The following is a 21,546-nucleotide window of genomic DNA, read 5'->3' on the forward strand; positions in this document are numbered from 1 at the left end:
TTCAAGTGAGTATGGATTCACTTCAGCTGCTGCTGTTTGTCTGATTGCGTGCATCTCTGCCATTGATTTGCAGGAATTGCTATACCTTTACGCAAGAATAATGTTGAACAAATTTTTGTCAGATCATGTGTGACTTAATGTTACTGGACTAGGGTTATAAGTGTTCTTAAATGGTCTGTCTCTTGGTAATAATTGATGATGGACAGGGACATTAACACGTTGTTCATGTGTTTCAGCCATGGGGACCAGATTGTTACTGCCCTGTTTTCTGGTTCTGCTGTCATGTGGTAAGTGAAATATACATGTTTTAAATGGCAGCAGTCTACTGGGTAATCCTGTAAATTCTTATTGTTTAATACTAGTGCTAGTAAACTTGCATAAGGCCCACTTTACCCTATAAGCTCTTTGCTGGACTTGACTATTTCATTGACAAATGAGCCTATTTCATTATTGAAATGGGTTGGTACTCTAACAGTCCGTGAGCAGTGGGGGAAATTTAGATTGCGATAAAACAAATAATTTCATTAAAGGCAGCAGGGGAAACGCATAATGGAAGCATTCATAATAATTTCTTTCAAAACTTTTCTGGAAAGAAGGTAATATTTTCTCATGTCTTCTAAGTTTGTGTTGTCATGGTTACCGAAAAGTGTTTCAGATTTTTTCTATGGTAATTTTCTATTCTCGGCCAATATTGAACTCGCTCATAAGTGTAGTTTTATTCATTTGGAAATATTATGCCCTGAAAACATGCCAAGGAAATTTATGAACACGTTTGGCCACAAGTGCATTATTGCCGATCAGAGGAGAGTGAAAATCTCATGAAATTTTAATACACACCATTAAAATCATTGAATATCAGCCAATTGAGAGTGGCTTGCAATCTGCTATAATCAACAAAAAACAGAACATTGTTGAACATTTTGAGCAAATAACATTGTACCAGACAATGATTCAGGTGAAATTATATCTTACATACAGTATCTGTTCACTTATTTTTTAGATAGAATAACTTAAGTATCTTTTTTTGAAATCCTGGTTCTGGTGCAATTGGCTTAAGTGTAGTCCAGGCATGGGAGGGTTTCAGTTGGTTGGGATGATCCACTCTCATTGCACACCAGTGACCCTCTCTGCCCGATCAGGCGGCAGTCAGCGTTGTCAATCCAGTAAATCAGTTAAGCTGCATATGAAGTGTTCTCTTCCCACTAAAGCCTGATTCACGGTCTCCTTGTGGAGGGGCCTTCATGGGTCTTTTCAGTCTGGTGCAGGCAGCAGCGCGGGCTACAGAGTAAATTAAATAGATTTGTTTGATAATGCGGATGAATATTGACCACGCCGGAATGTTACAATTTATTTGCAAGAAGCCGCCGCATTAGCACTGTAGACCCATGCCAGGACGGGCATCTCCGAAACGCGGCCAGCCCCTCTCATTAAACGCAGTTTGGTAAAAAAGAAAAAAAAAACCCGGCCAGCTTCACATACCTGGGAGCGGAGCACACGCGTGTCTGTGCCCTCCCCGATCGATAGCAGCCACTGCCACACAGGGCAGGATCAATACAGCACATTCCACATTCATTAGGATAAAAAATGGGGAAATGATAAAACAAAATAAAAAATGGTTAAATGTCTGAAATCACAAACTATTTGCATTTATTTTGACGAAACGCATTTTTATCTGAATTTCTATGTTATTAATGATTATTTATTATAAATTCTGTTATTAATGAATATGCTATTAAACATTAGTCTCACAAAGTTGTCTGTGCGGAGGTACAGCCACAGAGCAGCAAGGGATCCCACATCCATTTCCACGGATGCGTTCGGAAAAGATTCTGTCACTGCCATCTCACGTGAACATTGATTTCATCGTATATTTTATCCTTTTCATATGGTTTATTTTGCATCTTAAACTTAAAGGGCATTGATTTGCTGGGGCATAAAAAATGAATTGTAGACATCTCTCCTGCAACTAAACTAGACGAGAATGAGATGCAGTTAAGAACTCTGCAATACAAAAAACTTGAATATTGAATTCGGTTACGCAAACTACAGTTCGCGGCGGCACGGATGGTGCAGTGGGTAGCACTGCTGCCTCACAGCAAGGGGTCCTGGGTTCGAATTCCCGTCGGCCGGGGTCTCTCTGTGTGGAGTTTGCATGTTCTCCCCGTGTCTGCGTGGGTTTCCTCCGGGTACTCCGGTTTCCTCCCACAGTCCAAAGACATGCAGGTTAGGCTGATTGGAGAGTCTAAATTGCCCGTGGGTATGAGTGTGTGAGTGAATAGTGTGTGCCCTGCGATGGACTGGCGACCTGTCCAGGGTGTATTCCTGCCTTTCGCCCAATGTATGCTGGGATAGGCTCCAGCCCCCCTGCGACCCTGTTCAGGATAAGCGGGTTAAGATAATGGATGGATGGATGGAAACTACAGTTCGCCACCATGTCAATTTGTCGATCCCTCTCGCGTCCTCGTCCTATGAACTGGAGCTCTTTAAATAACACGCGGACGGCTGACTGAGAGTACTCCAGCGGTATTTAAACTGAGATTTGGGACCGCGTAGTCATTGACTGCTATTGATATTAAACTGCTGTTGTGCCAGAACCATTATCCTTTATCCGTAGTACAGCACAGAAATAATTGAAAATCTATTTGTGCGACTAATGTAGTGGTACAATCAAACATATTGATTAAAATCCCATTGCAAATCCCACCGTCCGATTGAATTTGAGGCAGGGGGCTTATTTCAGGAGTGCTGATGAATAAATTATTTCTTTATGCTTGTACAGAACTTATTTTAAAGGAATGATTTGACTTCTCAGTTTCAATCTACAATATTTGTGTGTCTTGACTCACCTCTGTTCTGTCTGTCTTAACTATAATTATTCATTTTTGACAAATGTAATAATGACAAGTTCTGACATTGCATGCAAAACATTTGTCACAAAGTGTTTATTCCACTTGCTCTCTATCAGAGATGTGCATGTGGTAGAACATGGATTACACTAAGCACTTATGGCACATAGACATTGAGATTTATTGCTCTTAAAGCTGCTGGTGGCACTACTTTGCAAGTTACTGTAGGACTTTTTGGATTTCTCCATATTAGTGAGAACAGATAGAGTCCATAATTGATGCATAGCACACAGGCATTTTCTTAAAAATAAAGAAATAAAGAAATAAAAAAGTTCAAAATGAGATTCTTTGCTGTGATTGGCATGGACTAGTAGGGGGCAATGCGGTACACGTAATGGCTTGTTATGTTTGTGATCTGTGTAGTCGGTAGGGGCGGTGGCGCGACCTGTAGCGTAGTGGTCAAGGTAAATGACTGGGACACCCAAGGTCGGTTCTAATCCCGGTGTAGCCACAATAAGATCCGCACAGCCGTTGGACCCTTGAGCAAGGCCCATAACCCTGCATTGCTCCAGGGGAGGATTGTCTCCTGCTTAGTCTAATCAACTATACGTCACTCTGGATAAGAGCGATAAGTGCCAAATGCCAATAATGTAATGTAATGTAATGGGCTGGGTCATGCTTGTTAATGCAGTTTAATTAATGTGCAATCGTTGCTGTGGTTGGGCACCCCACATACAGTGTGTGCTTTTGCTAATTAACAACATGACTCTGAGGCGAGCGGCCCTAGTGCTGTAATGCCACACAGACAGTCAAATGCTTTCACCTGCCAATGTGATCGCAACACATTCAATAACCTGCTGTATTTAGGCAAGACGTGACGGACGTGTCTCCATTACTTTGAGCAGGGTCAACAGCTTTTTGATTTTTATTTTTCTGCAAATTAATGCAGAAGAATGTGAGGAATGGAAAAAGATAAAGGAAATTGAAAGAGACATTTGATCGTCTTCCTGTACATACTGAACAATTTCTGCTCTACTTTGCCTCATCAGAAAAAAATATTAACAGGGTTTGCTGCTCAGTCACCCTTTCCTGTATTTGTAAAGATTAATAATAATAATCATAATAATATTACAGGGACAATTCAGTACTATGTGCTCACCATCATATCTATGCCATAAAACAAAAATTGGTGTTGCTTGTCAGTACCTAGGGATTCATGATTGTGAGGTAGGAGCCTGATACCACTGCACTACTGCTACTTTTTATAAGCCAGATTTAAAATGGGTTTTGTTCTACCTTGTGCTTTCCCCCATTTACAACATATCTGCTTCTGATTGGGGCTGAGGGGGCATTCATTCAACCTCTCTCTGTGTGTCTTGTAGCACTCTGCCATGCTGGGTCTGCCGGGAAAGAGTTTGCCACCGCCTTCATGCAGAACTTCCTGCCACGCTATGGGAAAGCCCGCCTCCAGATCCAGATCTCTGCCCTGCACGCCGACACTAAGGTGAAGGTAAGCGTGCCTTCGCTGCATTTCGTCCAGGAGAAGACACTCGGCGCTGGGGAAGGCACCGTCATCCAGCTGCCTGCTAACGTGGAGATGGACGGCACCCAGAGGTCACCTAAAACGGTCCGGATCGAGGCCAACCAGGAAGTGACGGTGGTCTCCCTAAACTTCAAGCGGTACACCGCTGACACCGCGGTGGTCTACCCCGTATCGGAGTGGGGGACCGAATACTATATCTTCACTCCCAGCTCCTCCCCCCTGGGGACCTTCAAAGAATTCTCCATCACCAACCACAAGCAGCGCAACACGGTCCAGATCTTCCCCCAGGCTCCGGTGTGGTTCCAGGGAAAGTGCTATAAACCCGGCAGTAAGATCAGCGTGGTACTGCAGCCTTACGAGAGCCTGCAGATCCAGGGCATCACTAACCTCAGGAAGTGCTACCCGTTCCATATTGGCCACTTGCTGCCCTGGTTCTGGAGAAAGCATTCTAAGCTCAGCAAGATCCAGGGCAAGCATGACCTAACGGGCAGCCGGGTGCTCTCTACTCTCCCAGTAGCAGTGTCCAGTGGCCACACCTGCACCTGGAAGTTCTCCAAATGCAACCATGTGTATGAGCAGCTGATGCCCGTCCAGAACTGGGGCAAGAATTTTCTGGTGGCACCCCTGCACTTCCAAACCCGCTATGACAGTATCTATGTTCAGGCTTCTCAGACCACACGGGTAGTGCTCAAATCAGGCGGCAGGGATAAGGTGCTGCGCCTGAACAAGGGTCAGGCCCAGGAGATCCAGATTACAAAGGACAATGGTGTCCTCATCACCGCCGACCATGGCATCCAAGTCCTTTACCTATTCAACGGGGTCCGTGTAAGCCGTGCACTGTTGTATGACCCGTTTCTCATGACCGTGTTGCCCACTGACCGCTTCTGCTCCTCATACACCCTGGACGGGCAAGCTGACTTTGACAACAAGGCCATCTTCCTGGTTCGCAACGATGACGTGGCTGGGCTCAGGTTTGACAACGCCCCCCTGCCCAGGAATGTGGCATTCCAGCGTATAGATGGGACAGAGTTCTCCTGGGCTGAGGTACCCTTCAAGGCTGGAGTGGGCCATCACAGTGCCGCCCACCCCACTGCATCCTTTGGGGTCTACAGCATTGGTGTGAGTCAGAGGAATGGGTATGGAGCCCCAGCAAAATGTGGCCAATCAGGTAGGTCCATCATGCAACCCCAACACCATTCTTCAGCTCTCGCCTTAAATGTTCCCTTTAGAGGAGGCTTTTCCAAACCCTTTTCTGATGCAACCCCAAAAGAGTGTTCACAAGTATGCCCCCACACCCCACCCACACACTCAGCTCATGCCTAAGCAATATAGCACAACCTCTCATGGCTTACTGCTTTATTACAGTTCAGTTGTTGTGATGTTCAATATGTACTATACATGTAGTACATCCACATATTTTAAAGATATAAACAGTTTGGAAACTCCTGTTTTACAGTGAGAGGGGAATCATATCCCTACTCATTATTCTCTTCTAGTGCATTTACAGTCAGGTCCATAAATATTGGGACATCGACACAATTCTCTTGTTGGCTCTATACACCACCACAATGGATTTGAAATGAAACTAACAAGATATACTTTAACTGCAGACGTTCAGCTTTAATTTGAGGGTATTTACTAAATCAGGTGAACAGTTTAGGAATTACAACAGTTTCTATATGTGCCTCCCACTTTTTAAGGGGCCAAAAGTAATGGGACAATTGGCTGCTCAGCTGTTCCATGGCCAGGTGTGTGTTATTCCCTCATTATCTCATTTACAAGGAGCAGATAAAAGGTCTAGAGTTCATTTCAAGTGTGCTATTTGCATTTGGAATCTGTTGCTGTCAACTCTCAATGTGAGATCCAAAGAGCTGTCACTATCATTGAAGCAAACCATCATTAGGCTGAAAAATCAAAACAAACCCATCAGAGAGATAGCAAAAACATTAGGTGTGGCCAAATCAACTGTTTGGAACATTCTTATAATGAAAGAACGCACCGGTGAGCTCAGCAACACTAAAAGACCCGGAAGACCACGGAAAACAACTGTGGTGGATGACAGAAGAATTCTTTCCCTGGTGAAGAAAAACCCCTTCACAACAGTTTGCCAGATCAAGAACACTCTCCAGGAGGTAGGTGTATTTGTGTCAAAGTCAACAATCAAGAGAAGACTTCAGCAGAGTGAATACCATTGGTGAGCCTCAAAAACAGGAAGACCAGATTAGAGTTTGCCAAACATCTAAAAAAGCCTTTACAGTTCTGGAACAACATCATATGGACAGATGAGACAAAGATCAACTTGTACCAGAATGATGGGAAGAGAAGAGTATGGAGAAGGAAAGGAACTGCTCATGATCCAAAACATACCACCTCATCAATGAAGCATGGTGGTGGTAGTTTCATGGCGTGGGCATGTATGATTGCCAATGGAACTGGTTCCCTTGTATTTACAGATGATGTGACTGCTGACAAAAGCAGCAGGATGAATTCTGAAGTGGGCAATATTATCTGCTCATATTCAGCCAAATGCTTCAGAACTCATTGGACGCCGCTTCACAGTGCAGATGGACAATGACCCAAAGCATACCGCGAAAGCAACCAAAGAGTTTTTTAAGGCAAAGAAGTGGAATGTTATGCAATAGCCAAGTCAATCACCTGACCTGAATCCGATTGAACATGCATTTCACTTGCTGAAGACAAAACTGAAGGGAAAATAACCCCAAGAACAAGCAGGAAGACACCCAGCGTCTGGTGATGTCTATGCGTTCCAGACTTCAGGCTGTAATTGACTGCAAAGAATTTGAAAAGTATAAAAAAGTGAAAGTTTGATTTATGATTGTTAGTTTGTCCCATTACTTTTGGTCCCTTAAAAAGTGGGAGGCACATATAGAAACTGTTGTAATTTCTACACCGTTCACCTGATTTGGATGTAAATACCCTCTTAAAGCTGAAAGTCTGCAGTTAAAGCACATCTTGTTCGTTTCATTTCAAATCCATTGTGGTGGTGTATAGAGCCAAAAAGATGAGAATTGTGTCGATGTCCCAATATTTATGGACCTGACTGTATATGTCATTTATTGAACCAAGCTGTTCAATTAGGAACCCAGGTTTCATTTATTTCTCTAACTCCGGTCCCTTTCACCCTCTCACTCTCTTGCTCATCTCACTCACTCACTCTCTCTTCCTCTTGTTGGCCCTCTTTATCTCTCCAGGTGCATCGGGCACCTGCTGGGCGATGGGCGACCCCCACTACCGCACATTCGATGGCCGCAAATTCAATTTCATGGGCACCTGCACCTACATCATTGCCAAGAACTGTCAGGCCAATGATGGCCTGCCCCCTTTCCAGGTTGAGACCAAGAACGAGAACCGCGGAAACAGCCGGGTCTCATACGTGGGCCTGGTCACAGTTAAGGTCTACGGAATCACCATCACAGTGGCCCGCTCCGAGAATGGACTTGTTAGGGTAAATATTTCTCATTGCAGCAATGACCCGTTCATTCAAGAGGCTGGGGGGCATGAAGGACTATCACTGTTTCTGGATTTCAGGACAACCAAGAGCTACAGCCCTTAAAAAGTTCAGGAATAATAGCTGAGCACTGATGTTCTTGTGTCTGTATACAAGATGAGTTACTATGGTCTAATCTGAGCCTGAATTGGTGTGTGCATTGTATTATTGAATCGAGCCCAAATAATAGGTCGGAGCTCTCCCACCTGTTTAAAATACTGGTTTTACATATTCAGTTTCTATACGATCATAATGGTTGCTCTGGTTTACAATGTCCTCCAGGTTGACTACAGCCTCTACAGACTCCCGGTGGTACTGGAGCACGATAAGTTGAAGCTGTTCCAGAGGGGCCGGTCTGTGGTGATCGAAACAGATTTTGGCTTGACGGTGCAGTATGACTGGGAGTCTTATGTGGTGGTCACCCTTTCTGGTACCTTTGCCGGCAAGGTGTGTGGCCTGTGCGGCAACTTCAACGGCGACTCCAAAGATGACTTTGCCACGCCCGGCGGCTCCCAGGCGCCCAATGCGGTCGACTTTGGCCGCAGCTGGAAGGTTTGTACCTATATGTGTACCTTTTCATATTTCTAATTGGCGCATACAAACTCCTTAGCCTATGTGTTTGTCATGCTATTAGCTAACCAGTTGGACAGTAACAAAGTTGAGTCGCCCTGTTGGCATTAGCTTCCCATCTGTGGCCGTAGCTTTTCTCCAGCTCATCGGTAGCCTTGTGTAGTGTTCTGTAGTTCACGGTGGAGTGGAGCGTTGAGGAACATCCAGTGCTGATAACCCATGGCCTGAACGTTACAGGTTCCAGGCCTGGACAGTGACGCGCTCTGTCGAGACGAATGCTCGGGACAGTGCAAGAAGTGCGAACACAGCCTGCTGAAGCGCTGGGAGGGCAAGGCCTTCTGCGGCCTCATCACGCTCCTCGTGGACGGGCCCTTCCGTCTGTGCCACGCCTCCATCGACCCGCACATCTACTTTGAGAACTGCGTGTACGACGTGTGCATGGGTGACGGGCTGAAGCACTTCCTGTGCCAGGCTCTGGAGGGCTACACCAGTGCCTGCCAGGCGGCCGGGATCAAAGTGTTCGACTGGAGGAAGCTTGCTCATTGCCGTGAGTAGCTACGTTTGTCGAAATGTTTATTTGTGGGACCTCTATATCATCCTTCTGTGTTGTAGCTTAGCCTTTCCTGTTGCGGTTCGCTCTGTTGCGATGCTTGTAGTGCGTATTTTTGCTTACTGTTGATTGCCTTAATTGCTTTGGCGATGGCTTCGGACGAAAGTAGAATGAATAAGCGACATGCCGCAGTAAATTCCAACCCGACAACGGAGGTTCAAAACTTTTGTTTTGATTGGTTCCTGTTGGTTAACCCCCCCTCCCAGCTGCCAAGTGCCCGGCACACAGCCACTATGAGCTGTGTGGGCCCGCCTGCCCGGCCACCTGTGCGGACCCCACCGCCCCCTCCAATTGCCGGGCCGGCTGTGTGGAGAGCTGCACCTGCGATGCCGGCTATGTCCTGAGCGGGGGCAAATGCATACCCTCGCTGAGTTGCGGCTGCCCTTACGAGGGCCGGCATGTCCCGCCCGGAGAGTCCTTCTGGGGCGACAAGGCCTGCCAAAAACGGTGCTACTGCAATCGCGTCAAAAACCAGGTGCACTGCAAGGACACCGGCTGCAAGGCCGGGCAGCAGTGCCAGGTGGTGAAGGGCATTAGGGACTGCCACCCCGTCTCCCACAGCACCTGTTCCGCCACCGGAGACCCCCACTACCTCACCTTCGACGGGCGTCGCTACGACTTCCAGGGCACCTGCGTGTACCAGCTGGTGGGCGTCTGCTCCAAAGACCCTGACCTTGTGCCCTTCGAGGTGCTGGTGCAGAACGACTTCCGGGGCAGCAGGGTGGTATCGTACACCAAGCTGGTGGAGGTCAAAGTGTACGGCCTGAGCGTCGTCATCAGCAGAGGGAACAGAGGGAAGGTCCTGGTGAGTCCTTTTTCTTTGGGGTTTGGGAGCAAGCAAATTCTTTCACATCGTACAAAAATACTGCATCATATCATGCTGCTAACATTAACCTTCTTAAGCTGACTAACTTAAAATATAATTATCCTGTTAAAAAGCAATGACTTATTCTCTTCAGTTTGTGTTAATTCATAAGCCAACCGTCCATGGGCTAATGATGTGTGGAATTTTTATGATCATTTTTCCCCCCCTTGCAGGTAAATGGAGAGCTCACCCACTTGCCCGTGTACCTGGAAGATGGCAAGGTGTACATCTACAAGAGCGGCTGGTACGCAGTGGTCAAGACCAACTTTGGGCTGAAGGTGTCATTTGACTGGAACAGCGCCGTCCACGTCACCCTCCCCAGCACCTACAGGGACGCCGTGTGCGGCCTGTGCGGTAACTACAACGGCAGAAAACAGGACGACCTGACGGAGAAGGGTGGCAAGGTCACGACCAGCGCCACCGATTTCGGCAGGAGCTGGCGCGTGGCGGAGATCCCGGGCTGCGTCCACGGCTGCAAGGGTGCCTGCCCCGACTGCGACATCACACAGAAGCGGCAGTACGAGACCAACGCTTTCTGCGGCCTCCTGCGTGAACCCAAGGGGCCCTTCCGCGACTGCCACGCCAAGGTGGACCCTGCCGGGGCCTTTGAGGACTGCGTCTACGACGTCTGCCTCTACAAGGGCCGGAAGGACGTGCTGTGCAAGGCTATCACCGACTACACCACGGCCTGCCAGGAGAGCGGGGCCAAGGTCTACCCCTGGCGCTCTGAAAAGTTCTGCCGTGAGTGTTCTGGCCATAGGGGCGCATCCCCTTTATTGTCAATGGTTGCCATTTATACAGCACCTTTATCCAAAGGGCTGTACAATTGATGCCTCTCATTCACCCATTCATACACATGCTCACACTCACTCACCAACAGCGACTGGCTGCGATGCTAGGCACCAACCAGCTCATCAGGAGCATTCAGGGGTTAGGTCTCTTGCTCAGGGACACATCGAACACAACCCTCCGACTGTCCGATGACTGCTCTAAGCCAGTCATCTGATGTCAGTATTTTAGATTCATGTGTGACCCAATACTGACTAACACTTGCTTGTTAGCCAGATTAGACAAATCAAACCTCGGCGACCTTGGTGAAAATGGACTCTCCATTTCATATAAAATGTCATTTTTCATTTTGAAAATGCAATTCCTCCCATCCCTCAGCTACCAAATGCCAATCGAACAGCCACTATGAGGTGTGCAGCACCGGCTGCCCAACCACCTGTCAGAGCCTATCCCCACCCCTGGGCTGCGATTCACTGTGCCAGGAGGGCTGTACCTGTGATGAGGGCTTCATCCTGAGCGGAGACCGTTGCGTGCCCTTCTCCCAGTGCGGCTGTGCCTACGGCGACCGCTACTACCGCATCGGCGATGTCTTCTACCCCAACGGGAAGTGCAACGAGGAGTGCACCTGTATGAAGGACGGAGAGGTAGGACTCGGAGGGGGATGGGGGGGTGTGCACTGTCCGCTAAAGAAGCTATAGAAGACAAAGGCAAACATTATTCCATTGCATTAGCAAATCTTGAAATGAGTCAAAACTGCCTGACCTCAAAATGTTATTCTTGTTTTGCAAAAAGCTAAAATAAATAGTCTAAAGGCTGCCCAGCCCTGTTCCTGGAGATCTGTTGTCCTGTTGCTTTTCATTTCAACCCTCAGTGCAACTCAATGAGTTATCTAGCTGTTGAATAAGGTGTGTTTGTTAGGGTTGGAGTGAAAACCTTTAGAACAGTAGATCTCCAGAAACAGGGTTTGGCGGCCCTAGGTTAGAGTATACAAAACATACTCCTTTGTGAGAATAAGTCCTCAGAAGGAAGGTCCTTGAAAGAAAGTGTGTGTGGCTTCACTGAAGGTCTTTGGAAAGTCCTTGGATTTTTACATTCAAAACACTGTTGAATCCTGATCAAATTTACTTTGATAATTCAGCAGTTTTCATTACCAGCTACTCAAAATGCTTCAGAAACTAATACAGAATATAGTGACTATTATGAGTAAAGTTTGTACAAAATAAAATAAGATCGAGAAAGTTTAGAGAGACTCTGCCTTTTGACTAGCCATTTCACTGCTACATAAAACACCATCTTGTCAGCCTCAATTGTACACCTGTTACGGCACTTAGCCTTATGTCGCCAGGTGATGCTATGGCTGCTACTATCAACAGCCTGGTGCCGTCTCTGCCCGTAAATGTTTTTGAGTGCGCTGGACGATAACGCCTTCATGTAAACGCCGGCAGGTGGTGTGCAAGGAGTTCTCCTGCGGGCCCAACGAGAAGTGTGAGGTGGCGAACGGGGTGCGGAAGTGCCAGCCCGTGGGCTCAGGAGTTTGCGTGGCATCCGGTGACCCCCACTACACCTCCTTCGACGGGCGTCACTTCGACTTCCAGGGAACCTGCACCTACACGCTGGCCAAGGGCTGCGGCCTGGAGGGAACACACCTGGTGGCCTTCTCCGTGCAGGTGCAGAACGAGAGGTGGACGCCGGCCTGGTGGAAGAGGGTGTCCGTCACTGAGCTGGTGGCCGTTGAGGTCTACGGCTACACGCTGATCATGCGGGAGAACACTCCGGGCGTTCTGGTGAGGGAGAGAGCAGCCCTTGGACTGCCTTGCGCAGGGTCTTGGCTTCTGAGTTATTTCCATGTTTTCATATTATTTTTAAATAAATGGATTTAAGCTGATCTAATTGTGTGACTAGATTACATTTTGATGGGCTGAAGGGCCTCTTCTTTTCATTACATACTCTAGTTTTAGGTTATTTTACATGCCTTGGATGAACTTGAAAGCCCATCTCCCAAAACACCTAATTTGCTTGATGTTGTTTTTTGTATTGTACTTGTGCTGTATTTCATTATAATTCATTAAGTCTTAAGTTCCAAGTGCAATTTGGCAGCTGCCCCTGTCAGAAACAAGAATCCAGGTAGAAAAATTGACCAGCTCAGCTGCAGTGACATTTGATAATACAGACCGACAGCTGTGAATTAATTCAGGAGAAATCAAATTGTACTGTACTTAACAGTTACAATCCCCTCCCACCCAAACCAGGTCAATGGTGTGTTGAACAATCTACCGCTGAATCTGAATGACGGGAAGGTGGTAGTCTACCAGGAGGGCAAACACTACACCCTGAAGACCAGATTTGGCCTCGTCGTGACCTACGACCTCGTGTACCATGTCACCGTCACCGTCCCGGGCAACTACCGTGGGAAGACCTGTGGCCTGTGCGGCAACTTCAACGGAAACAAGAATGACGAGTACCGCCTACCCAATGGAAGGCTCAGCATGGACGTCAACGCCTTCGGGGCTGCGTGGAAGGTGGCCATCCCAGGGGTGGTCTGCGACGACGGCTGCTCTGGCAACAAGTGCCCCACGTGCAACCCCAAGCAGAAGGCCATCTTCCAGAAGCCCAGCTACTGCGGCATCCTCAGCGATCCCAAGGGGCCCTTCGCCGCCTGCCACGCCAAGCTGGACCCCAAACCCTACTACGCTGACTGCATCTTCGACATCTGCACGTCCAACGGCGACCGCAAGGTGCTGTGCGACAGCGCCGCGTCCTACGCGCTCAACTGCCACATCGCCGGCGTCGACGTCAAGAGCTGGAGGAGCCCGTCCTTCTGCCGTAAGCGTGACCGCGCCTGAGCCCAGCATTCTGAGCTGTCTGTCTGAATGCTGTCTCACCTGCATATTCCTTTAATGGTTCATCATATGCATTAATGTAGTCTCGTAACTGAAACCTATAATGTAAGCTCAAGCAAAGAAATTAAAAAAACAATGAATGAAGTTGGGCGGCACGGATGGTAGAGTGAGTAGCACTGCCTCCTCACAGCAAGGAGGTCCTGGGTTTGAATCCCGGTTGGCCGGGACCTGTCTGTGTGGAGTTGCATATTCTCCCCGTGTTCGCTTGGGTTCCCTCCACGTACTCCAGTTTCCTCCCACAGTCAAAAGACATGCAGGTAATGGTGTGTGTGCCCTGCGATGGACTGGCAACCTGTCCAGGGTGTATTCCTGCCTTTCGCCCAATGTATGCTGGGATAGGCTCCAGCCCCCCTGCAACCCTGTTCAGGATAAGCGGGTTAAGATGATGATGATGATGATGATGATGATGGATGAATTTTAGGTTGATTCGTTCTCTCTGGAGAAGGATTTCCCTGTAACGCTAGAAAGCGTGATTCACGTTCAGCCTGTGGACTCTCTGAGTGTCTCCACGTTCAGCCTGTGGACTCTCTGAGTGTCTCCACGTTCAGCCTGTGGACTCTCTGAGTGTCTCCACGTTCTCCCCCTGCAGCAATGTCCTGCCCACCTCACAGCCACCACGAGGTGTGTGCGGACACCTGTGCCAACGCCTGCCCCGGCCTGGCGGAGGTCGCGCAGTGCCCCAGCACCTGCACCGAAGGCTGTGAGTGTGACGCTGGCTACCTGTTCAACGGCGAGAGCTGTATCCAGGAGGACCAGTGCGGCTGCTATGACAACGGACGCAGCTACAAGGTGGGTATCAGTCCTGATACATCAGCGTCAGAATCTTCTTTTCATTTGTGATCTCAGGTCTTAAAGGGTTAAGCCTGTGTCTGGCTGGGTTTTTGCTAGGGAGCCTCTCTAGACCACCAGGGACACGGTGAGTGTTTATAGAGCAGTGGACATCACTCCTGGTTCTGGAGAGCCGCAGGGTGTGCTGGCTTTTGTTCTTACTCAGCACTTAATTGATCAATTAAAGCCGTCAATTACACAGTTAACTCACCTCACCTGGTTTCTTGGGTCTGAATTGGTTGCTGATATTAAGGCAAGAGCAAAAACAAAAACCAGCACTCCCTGTGGCTTTCCAGGACCAGTGGTGAGGACCATTGCTATAGAGCCTGTGGCATTGTGGATCCAGGGTGTGTGAGTCATGTGATCACTGTTGTTCTTGTGCGGGTTGACTCAGGCAGGGGAGGTGGTGTACGACGACGACTGCAAGCAGAAGTGCACGTGCGACGCCCTTAAAGGTCTGACCTGCCAGGCTCACACCTGCCCCAGCGGAACCAAGTGTCTGGTCAGGAAGGGGGTGAAGGCATGCTTCAATACAGGCAAGATCCCCTGCTCGTACACTCCGTCATACATCCATACGTCCATACGTCCTGACCCTGCATCACATTAACAGTTCAGCACTCACAGTCATGGGCGTGCATTGGAGGTTGCAGGTGCAAGTCCTATGTGGTCGTACTGCTGTGGCACTCTTCAGCAAGGAGCATAACATGAAAAGTGTCTGTCAATATTTATCTGTATGAATGAAATATTTCTACAAAATTCAGTGACTTTAAGGACATTAGATACACAAATGGGGAATGTTCTATTGAGGTCTAACCGCAACTTCAATGAAAATGAAAGTTTTGAAACTGAAGAAGCGCTGTGTTTCTAGTGGAGGGAAAACCTGTCTAGGCATGTGCATGAGCTATTTTAATGAAGTTTTGGCCCTGTTGAATGCACTCATCTTTACAAAATTAATCACAATTATATGCATTCTGAAATACTCACAAATTTAGAGAGGGTTTTCCTGTATTACTGCTGTAGTGAGCCATATTATTTACCCTATGATGCATTTTTATTTGTTTTTGTGTTTGGTTTTAGTGTGTTTTGTTTATTAACATTGAGCATTAAGGCACTTAGTGATTGGATTCTCTGCTAGACTTTTAAACATCTCGTAAAGAGCCCTTTAGCGATTGTATCAGATATCTTCACTTAAGCAAAGCATAAGCAAAGCCCTGCTCATTTTTTTCATTTTCATCAGTGGCCCTGTGTTGGAAAGTAGCCTTGTCTATGTGTGCTATATGAGATTGGACACTTGTCTTGATTATGTCTTGATAATGTGTCAGCGTTACAAAATTAGTACGAAAGTCGTGTCAGACACCGATTACCCCTGCTATTGTCAAGAGGACTGGTTCAGTGCTCAGTAGACTGTACAGTTGTGTGCAAAATAAATCATCAAATTATTTTAAAAGATGATTAAATGATTAAAAATGTGTCAGAAAAGCTGCAGCTCCCTGACCTGTGTGGCACATTTAACGAGCAGAACGAGAAGGGACTCGCTTTTGTCTCTCGAAGTATGTGGCGCCATTCCTAACAAATGGCCGAAGGTTGAAAACGCGCGATCTGGTGTAAAGGTGGTAATCTCTCTCTCAGATCCCTGCAAGGACGCCAAGTGCCGGGTGAAGGAGACGTGCAGGGTGGAGAAGGGCGAGGCCGTGTGCCTGCCCCAGTACCACGGGACGTGCTGGGCCTGGGGCGACCCCCACTACCACACCTTCGACGGGCTCAACTTTGACTTCCAGGGCACCTGCAAGTACACCGTCTCGCAGACCTGCGGGGCCAACGCGGCCGGCCTGGTGCCCTTCTCCATCCAGGAGCGCAACGACAACCGCGGCAGCACCGCCGTCTCCTTCGTCAGGGAGGTGGACGTCACCGTCTACGGCTACACCTTCACCCTGGTCAAGCACCAGTACGGCCGAGTCATGGTAAGGGCGAGAGACACGACGCCCTCTGACGTGATTATTCCGGGAATAATGGCTGCCTTCAAAACCACATACCTGGAATACTACTCGTACTGTATTGCAATGTAAATCAGCCTGAGATTCAGTATGAGTAGTGTGTTAGTATGCGGTTTTGAACACGCAAGTCTTCCCACCCTATGAATGTGTCGAGAAGGCCTGCTGGGATTTGGATTTATTGCTGAACGTTTTCTCCTGGTTTCAGCCATTTCAACTCTTTGATAGGTATGTTCATGATGTATGGGAGTCTTCTGTGTTTGGTTCACACACGTAGCATCTGAAAATTAAGGTGTATTTTGCTCTAATCAAGAAAAAAGTGTAGATCAAAATAAAAAATGACAATAATAATAATAATTCAGACATATTTAAATGAAAAGTTCATTATTATTGAGAATGTCTATTGATTGTTCATACCTTTGATCAATCAGCACCTGGAAATGGGATAAATGGCAATGTTAAAGCATTACGCTACAGGCCTGCCATAGCAGGTTTTTACTACTTCTAGTAGTTATGTACAGGTCACAGGTGAATGAATCCAGTCAAGAATGCATGTTCATTTAATGCACTTGTTTTTAGAAATGCATAGGCTTGATTTTATTTATATTTTAGTTGTGCAGTTTGTTTTGGAAAATGAACATCCTGTCCAAATATGCATGAACATAAATGTTTGACTGGAACAAATCCAAAAATCCCTTTCAACTGGTTTTAATGTTTTAGAAGGCAGTTTTCTTTGGGATATCTCTGAACACTTGAGCACTTGTATTCCTTTCATTCAGGGTCTAAAGTAATTCACATTTTTTAGAGATATAATTTATTCAGACAGAATATGAGGACTACAGACTACTAGAGGAGACGAGTGGCTTCAATATTCTCAGCTTTCGTTATTAATTTATAAGACATTTCCCTCGTTTATAACATAAGGTCATAAGGTCTTCTTTCCACTACTAACAGTAAGAGTTTAATTTCTAATATTTATAAAATGCCATATATTATTAAGCCTTGTGAGGTAACTGACAGTTTTCTTTTCTGTTAATACAACACAACTAAACTGACTTTTTCTGTCTGTGCTTGACGTAATGGGTAATGTGTAGTCTGAGATAAATCTTTGTCTGTTGATTTCTGTGTTTGTGGAACAGGTCTCTCTTGTAAAAGAGGTCTTGATCTCAATGAGACCATTCGTTTAAATAAAGGAATAATAATAATCATAAAGAAATATGAGTTGAGTTTGAAGGAACGTGGCAACCCTGTGTGTCTCCCAGCTGGATAACGAGGTGCAGAACCTGCCCCTCCAAATGGACCGGGACCTGGTGACGGTGACCCAGCGCGGGCGCACGGCGGTTCTGCAGACCAACTTCGGGCTGCGCGTCACCTACGACTGGAACTGGAAGCTGGTCATCGAGCTCCCCAGCAGCTACTACGACAGCGTGTGCGGCCTGTGCGGGAACTTCAACGGCGACCGCAAGGACGAGCTGCACAACCCCGCCGGCAAGCCTGTGGCCTCCGTCATCGACTGGGGCAAGAGCTGGAGGGTGCCCGACCCCCAGGACCCCACCTGCTGGGACCAGTGCCAGGCGGGCTGCCCCACCTGCGACCATAACCAGCGCAAGCTCTACGAGACGGAGGCGCTCTGCGGCGCGCTCACCAACAAGGTGGACGGCGCGTTCAAGAGCTGCCACGACAAGCTGGACCCGCGGGCCTTCATGGAGAACTGCGTCTACGACATGTGCCTGCACAAGGGCGATAAGAAGATGCTGTGCCAAGCGCTGGAGTCCTACAGCGAGATGTGTCTGCAGGAGGGGGTCGTCATCAAGGGCTGGAGGACCAAGTTCGGCTGCCGTGAGTGCTGGGGCGTCTGGGGACACTTTATTTGAACGTCTCGCCATAAGGCTGACATAACACTCTCATACAAATGGCATAACAGCTGATGTCAGGTTATGTGTAATGATATAAATCCGTCATAATTTTATCTGTAAATTTCAACATCAACAACGTTAATCAACATCCTTCTTAACATTTACCGATAAAAGTATAAGTTTTATGTCATTTGACATCAACTGACATCAGCTGTAATGCTTTCTTGTGACAGCTGTTGTGTCATGTGTATAACAGTGTTATGTCAGCCTTATGGCGAGGGGTTCAAGTGCAGTGTCATCAATTATTCATATGGGGGGTAATACAGGAAGACTGTCCACATTCAGTTTGAGTATTTGTAGCACAAACTCAACTAAAAGCTTTTGGATTGGAATGAGAGCCAGTTTTTCTTTCATTGCTCCATTCAACGGAGAAGTGAAATGTAGGATGGTTGTTTTCCTTTTTAATGTCAGTCCTTGAAATGGTACACAGAAGGTTTTAGTTACTACTTATTTGGAGCAGAATGCCTTTTGGAAGAAAGTGATATATTCAGAAATGTTGGCAGTAATATCCACATTTATCTCTGATAGCTGGCATGTTGACCTTACAAATTCTGTCATAGCCAAGAACTCAAATATCTGCTCTCTGAAGATTTTTCATTGAATTTATTGGTTGTATTTTTTACTGGACTGAGTTAATGTGGGATTTACCCCACCTGGTGTCCTAATCCCAGCAGGGCATGAAACATGAAATGAAGCTTTTTCACCCACTGTCTAGAGTCGATTCTAAAATGTCATCCATTTTCAACAATTAACAGCCACGCCACCTTTGACAAAGTAACGCAACCTGGCCGGTTACCTGCCAAAATGGCTGCTAGAGTAGGAAATCATCCCAGCCACAATCAAAACGGCGGGTGTAAATCCCATCCGCTGAAGTGCTCCTTGTTCCCGCAGCCATGAGCTGCCAGCCCCACAGTCACTACGAGGAGTGCGCCAGCCCCTGCCCGCTGACCTGCCCGTTCACGGACGGCGACCGCCCGGCCTGCAAGGCGCTGTGCTCGGAGGGCTGCGCGTGCGACAAGGGCTACGCCCTGAGCGCGGGGAAGTGCGTGCCCGAGAAGGCGTGCGGCTGCTCCTACCAGGGCCGCTACTACGAGCCGGGGCAGAGCTTCTGGGCCGATGGGGGCTGCCACCAGCTGTGCGTGTGCGACGCCGCCCTGCGCATTGTGGTGTGTCGCCCCGAGGGCTGCAAGGCCACGGAGCGCTGCGCGCTGGAGGGCGGGGTGCGGGCCTGCCGCCCCCTCAGCTACTCCACCTGCTCGGCCGCCGGGGACCCCCACTACCTCACCTTCGACGGGCGCCGCTTCAACTTCCAGGGCACCTGCGTGTACCAGCTGGCGGCGCTGTGCTCCAAGGACCCCAGCCTGGCCACGTTCGAGGTGACGGTGCAGAACGACCACCGCGGGAGCAAGGCCGTGTCCTACACCAAGGTGGTGACGGTGAAGGTGTACGGCGTCACCGTCACCATCAGCAAGGACTACCGCTTCAAGATCCTGGTGAGAGAGCCTTTCTGTGTCTGCTACCTACTTAACCTCCTCTAATCGATCACAGGTTCCGCCATTTTCTCCTAATTACAAAATCGCTGAGGCTACACTTGTTTTGCGAGACTCATTTGAATGGTCTGTTAAGAGGCACCTCAGGGGGGTTGCTTTGGCTGATAATTATTTAAATGGAATCTCCAGGGGTCTGGCCAAATGGAAGCAGCTGCTGAAATATTAAAATGATTAATTTGCACCTTTTTTTAAGGGCCGAACAGCTTCATCTGCTCTGTGCTCTGTGCAGACTGTTAAAAAGGAGTGTTGAAACATTTAAACGTTTTTGGCTCTCTTTGGTGGTCCTTTTTAATCTGCAATGGTCTCTTACCAGACAGACTCCAGCCGTTCTGTGGTTTTGTTACGGCGGGAGGTGAGAGGCAGAGTGACCAGTGAAGCGTGTAGTGACTAATGTAACCAGGCCTGGGTCAGCTGCACATTGCAACACTTCATCTCTCCAGCTTCCTGCAGAGCACCCCTGCAGACCCCTGATCATTTCTAACCGTGCCATTAACCAAAACACGCCTTGCTTGAAAGAAGAATTTTGTTTTTAATGTTTGTGAAAATCTTTTTTTTTCAACTGTCGGTAATAGTCAGATAGATTTTTTCCTGATTTACAGTCGTAGTTTGTTCTATGACCTTGGTATGCGCTTTGTTGAACATCTCTTTGGATAAAACCATCTGCTAAATGTAATGGAATGTGGTGTAGTGAGGACAGATTGTCTCCCTCTCTCTCCCTCTCTCTCTCTCTCTCTCTGTGACCAGGTGGATGGGCAGTTCACCTCCATGCCCTTCCAGTTTGACGGCGAGAGGCTCCAGGTGTTCCGCAGCGGCTGGACCGCCGTGCTGGAGACCGCGTTCGGCATGCGCGTCACCTTCGACTGGAACAGCGTGGTGACGGTCACCCTCCCCAACACCTACCAGGGCGCCGTCTGTGGCCTGTGCGGCAACTACAACCGTAATCCCGGCGACGACGGCACACTGCGCGATGGGAAGGCGGCGGGGAGCGAGGCCCAGCTGGGGGAGAGCTGGAGGGTGGGCACGGTCCCTGGCTGTGTCTCTGGCTGCACGGGGCCCCTCTGCCAGGCCTGCTCCGGCTCCCAGCTCCAGGCCTACCGCGGCCAGCGCTACTGCGGCATCATCGCCGACAAGGCCGGGCCCTTCCGTGACTGTCACGCCCGCCTGGACCCCGCCCCGTTCCTGGAGGACTGCGCCTACGATGCCTGCCACTTCAAGGGCCGCCATAGCGCCGTCTGCCAGGCGATCGCCGTGTACGTGGAGCGGTGTCAGAGCATGGGCGTGGCCGTGCGCTCCTGGAGGAGCGACTCCTTCTGCCGTGAGTCTGCTGCCGTACCCTGTCTGGCCAGCAGTGGGCTCCCACACTGCACTGAGGCGCTTTCTTTAAGCCTTTCAGTCCAATATCAAGTATGTGCCGTAGCACAATATGTGCCGACCAGATCCTAAGGGGTTTTGGCTTTGGTTGCGAAGATGTAGAAAGTTAAGTAACATTTAGTAGGGTTTTAATAGGGCTCAAAGCAATATTGTAGCAGTCAGTTTGATTGGATGGAAAGGTACAAGGTCGAGTGTGCCATTTGCATTTTACAGTGGTTATGCTTGAATGCCGTATGGTGCTCTTGAGACTGAGAGTTAT

General features: G+C 48.2%; 1 protein-coding gene across 1 annotated transcript in view; it reads left to right on the forward strand.

Annotated features, from left to right (window-relative positions):
- The window catches only part of LOC133136468 (IgGFc-binding protein-like), a 29,637-nt gene continuing 8,091 nt past the window's right edge, over nt 1-21,546 (forward strand). The window contains exons 1-17 of the mRNA XM_061254020.1: nt 1-5; nt 237-287; nt 4,229-5,557; nt 7,602-7,855; nt 8,180-8,449; nt 8,705-9,014; nt 9,284-9,882; nt 10,116-10,683; nt 11,110-11,375; nt 12,177-12,515; nt 12,981-13,554; nt 14,221-14,420; nt 14,854-14,995; nt 16,089-16,420; nt 17,713-18,289; nt 19,258-19,859; nt 20,661-21,231. Of these exons, the coding sequence (XP_061110004.1) occupies nt 239-287; nt 4,229-5,557; nt 7,602-7,855; nt 8,180-8,449; nt 8,705-9,014; nt 9,284-9,882; nt 10,116-10,683; nt 11,110-11,375; nt 12,177-12,515; nt 12,981-13,554; nt 14,221-14,420; nt 14,854-14,995; nt 16,089-16,420; nt 17,713-18,289; nt 19,258-19,859; nt 20,661-21,231 (6,982 nt within the window). The 5' untranslated portion in view covers nt 1-5; nt 237-238. The remainder of the gene's footprint in view (nt 6-236; nt 288-4,228; nt 5,558-7,601; nt 7,856-8,179; nt 8,450-8,704; nt 9,015-9,283; nt 9,883-10,115; nt 10,684-11,109; nt 11,376-12,176; nt 12,516-12,980; nt 13,555-14,220; nt 14,421-14,853; nt 14,996-16,088; nt 16,421-17,712; nt 18,290-19,257; nt 19,860-20,660; nt 21,232-21,546) is intronic.

This window comes from Conger conger, chromosome 1, assembly GCF_963514075.1.
Source record: "Conger conger chromosome 1, fConCon1.1, whole genome shotgun sequence".
NCBI classification, from domain to species: domain Eukaryota; kingdom Metazoa; phylum Chordata; class Actinopteri; order Anguilliformes; family Congridae; genus Conger; species Conger conger.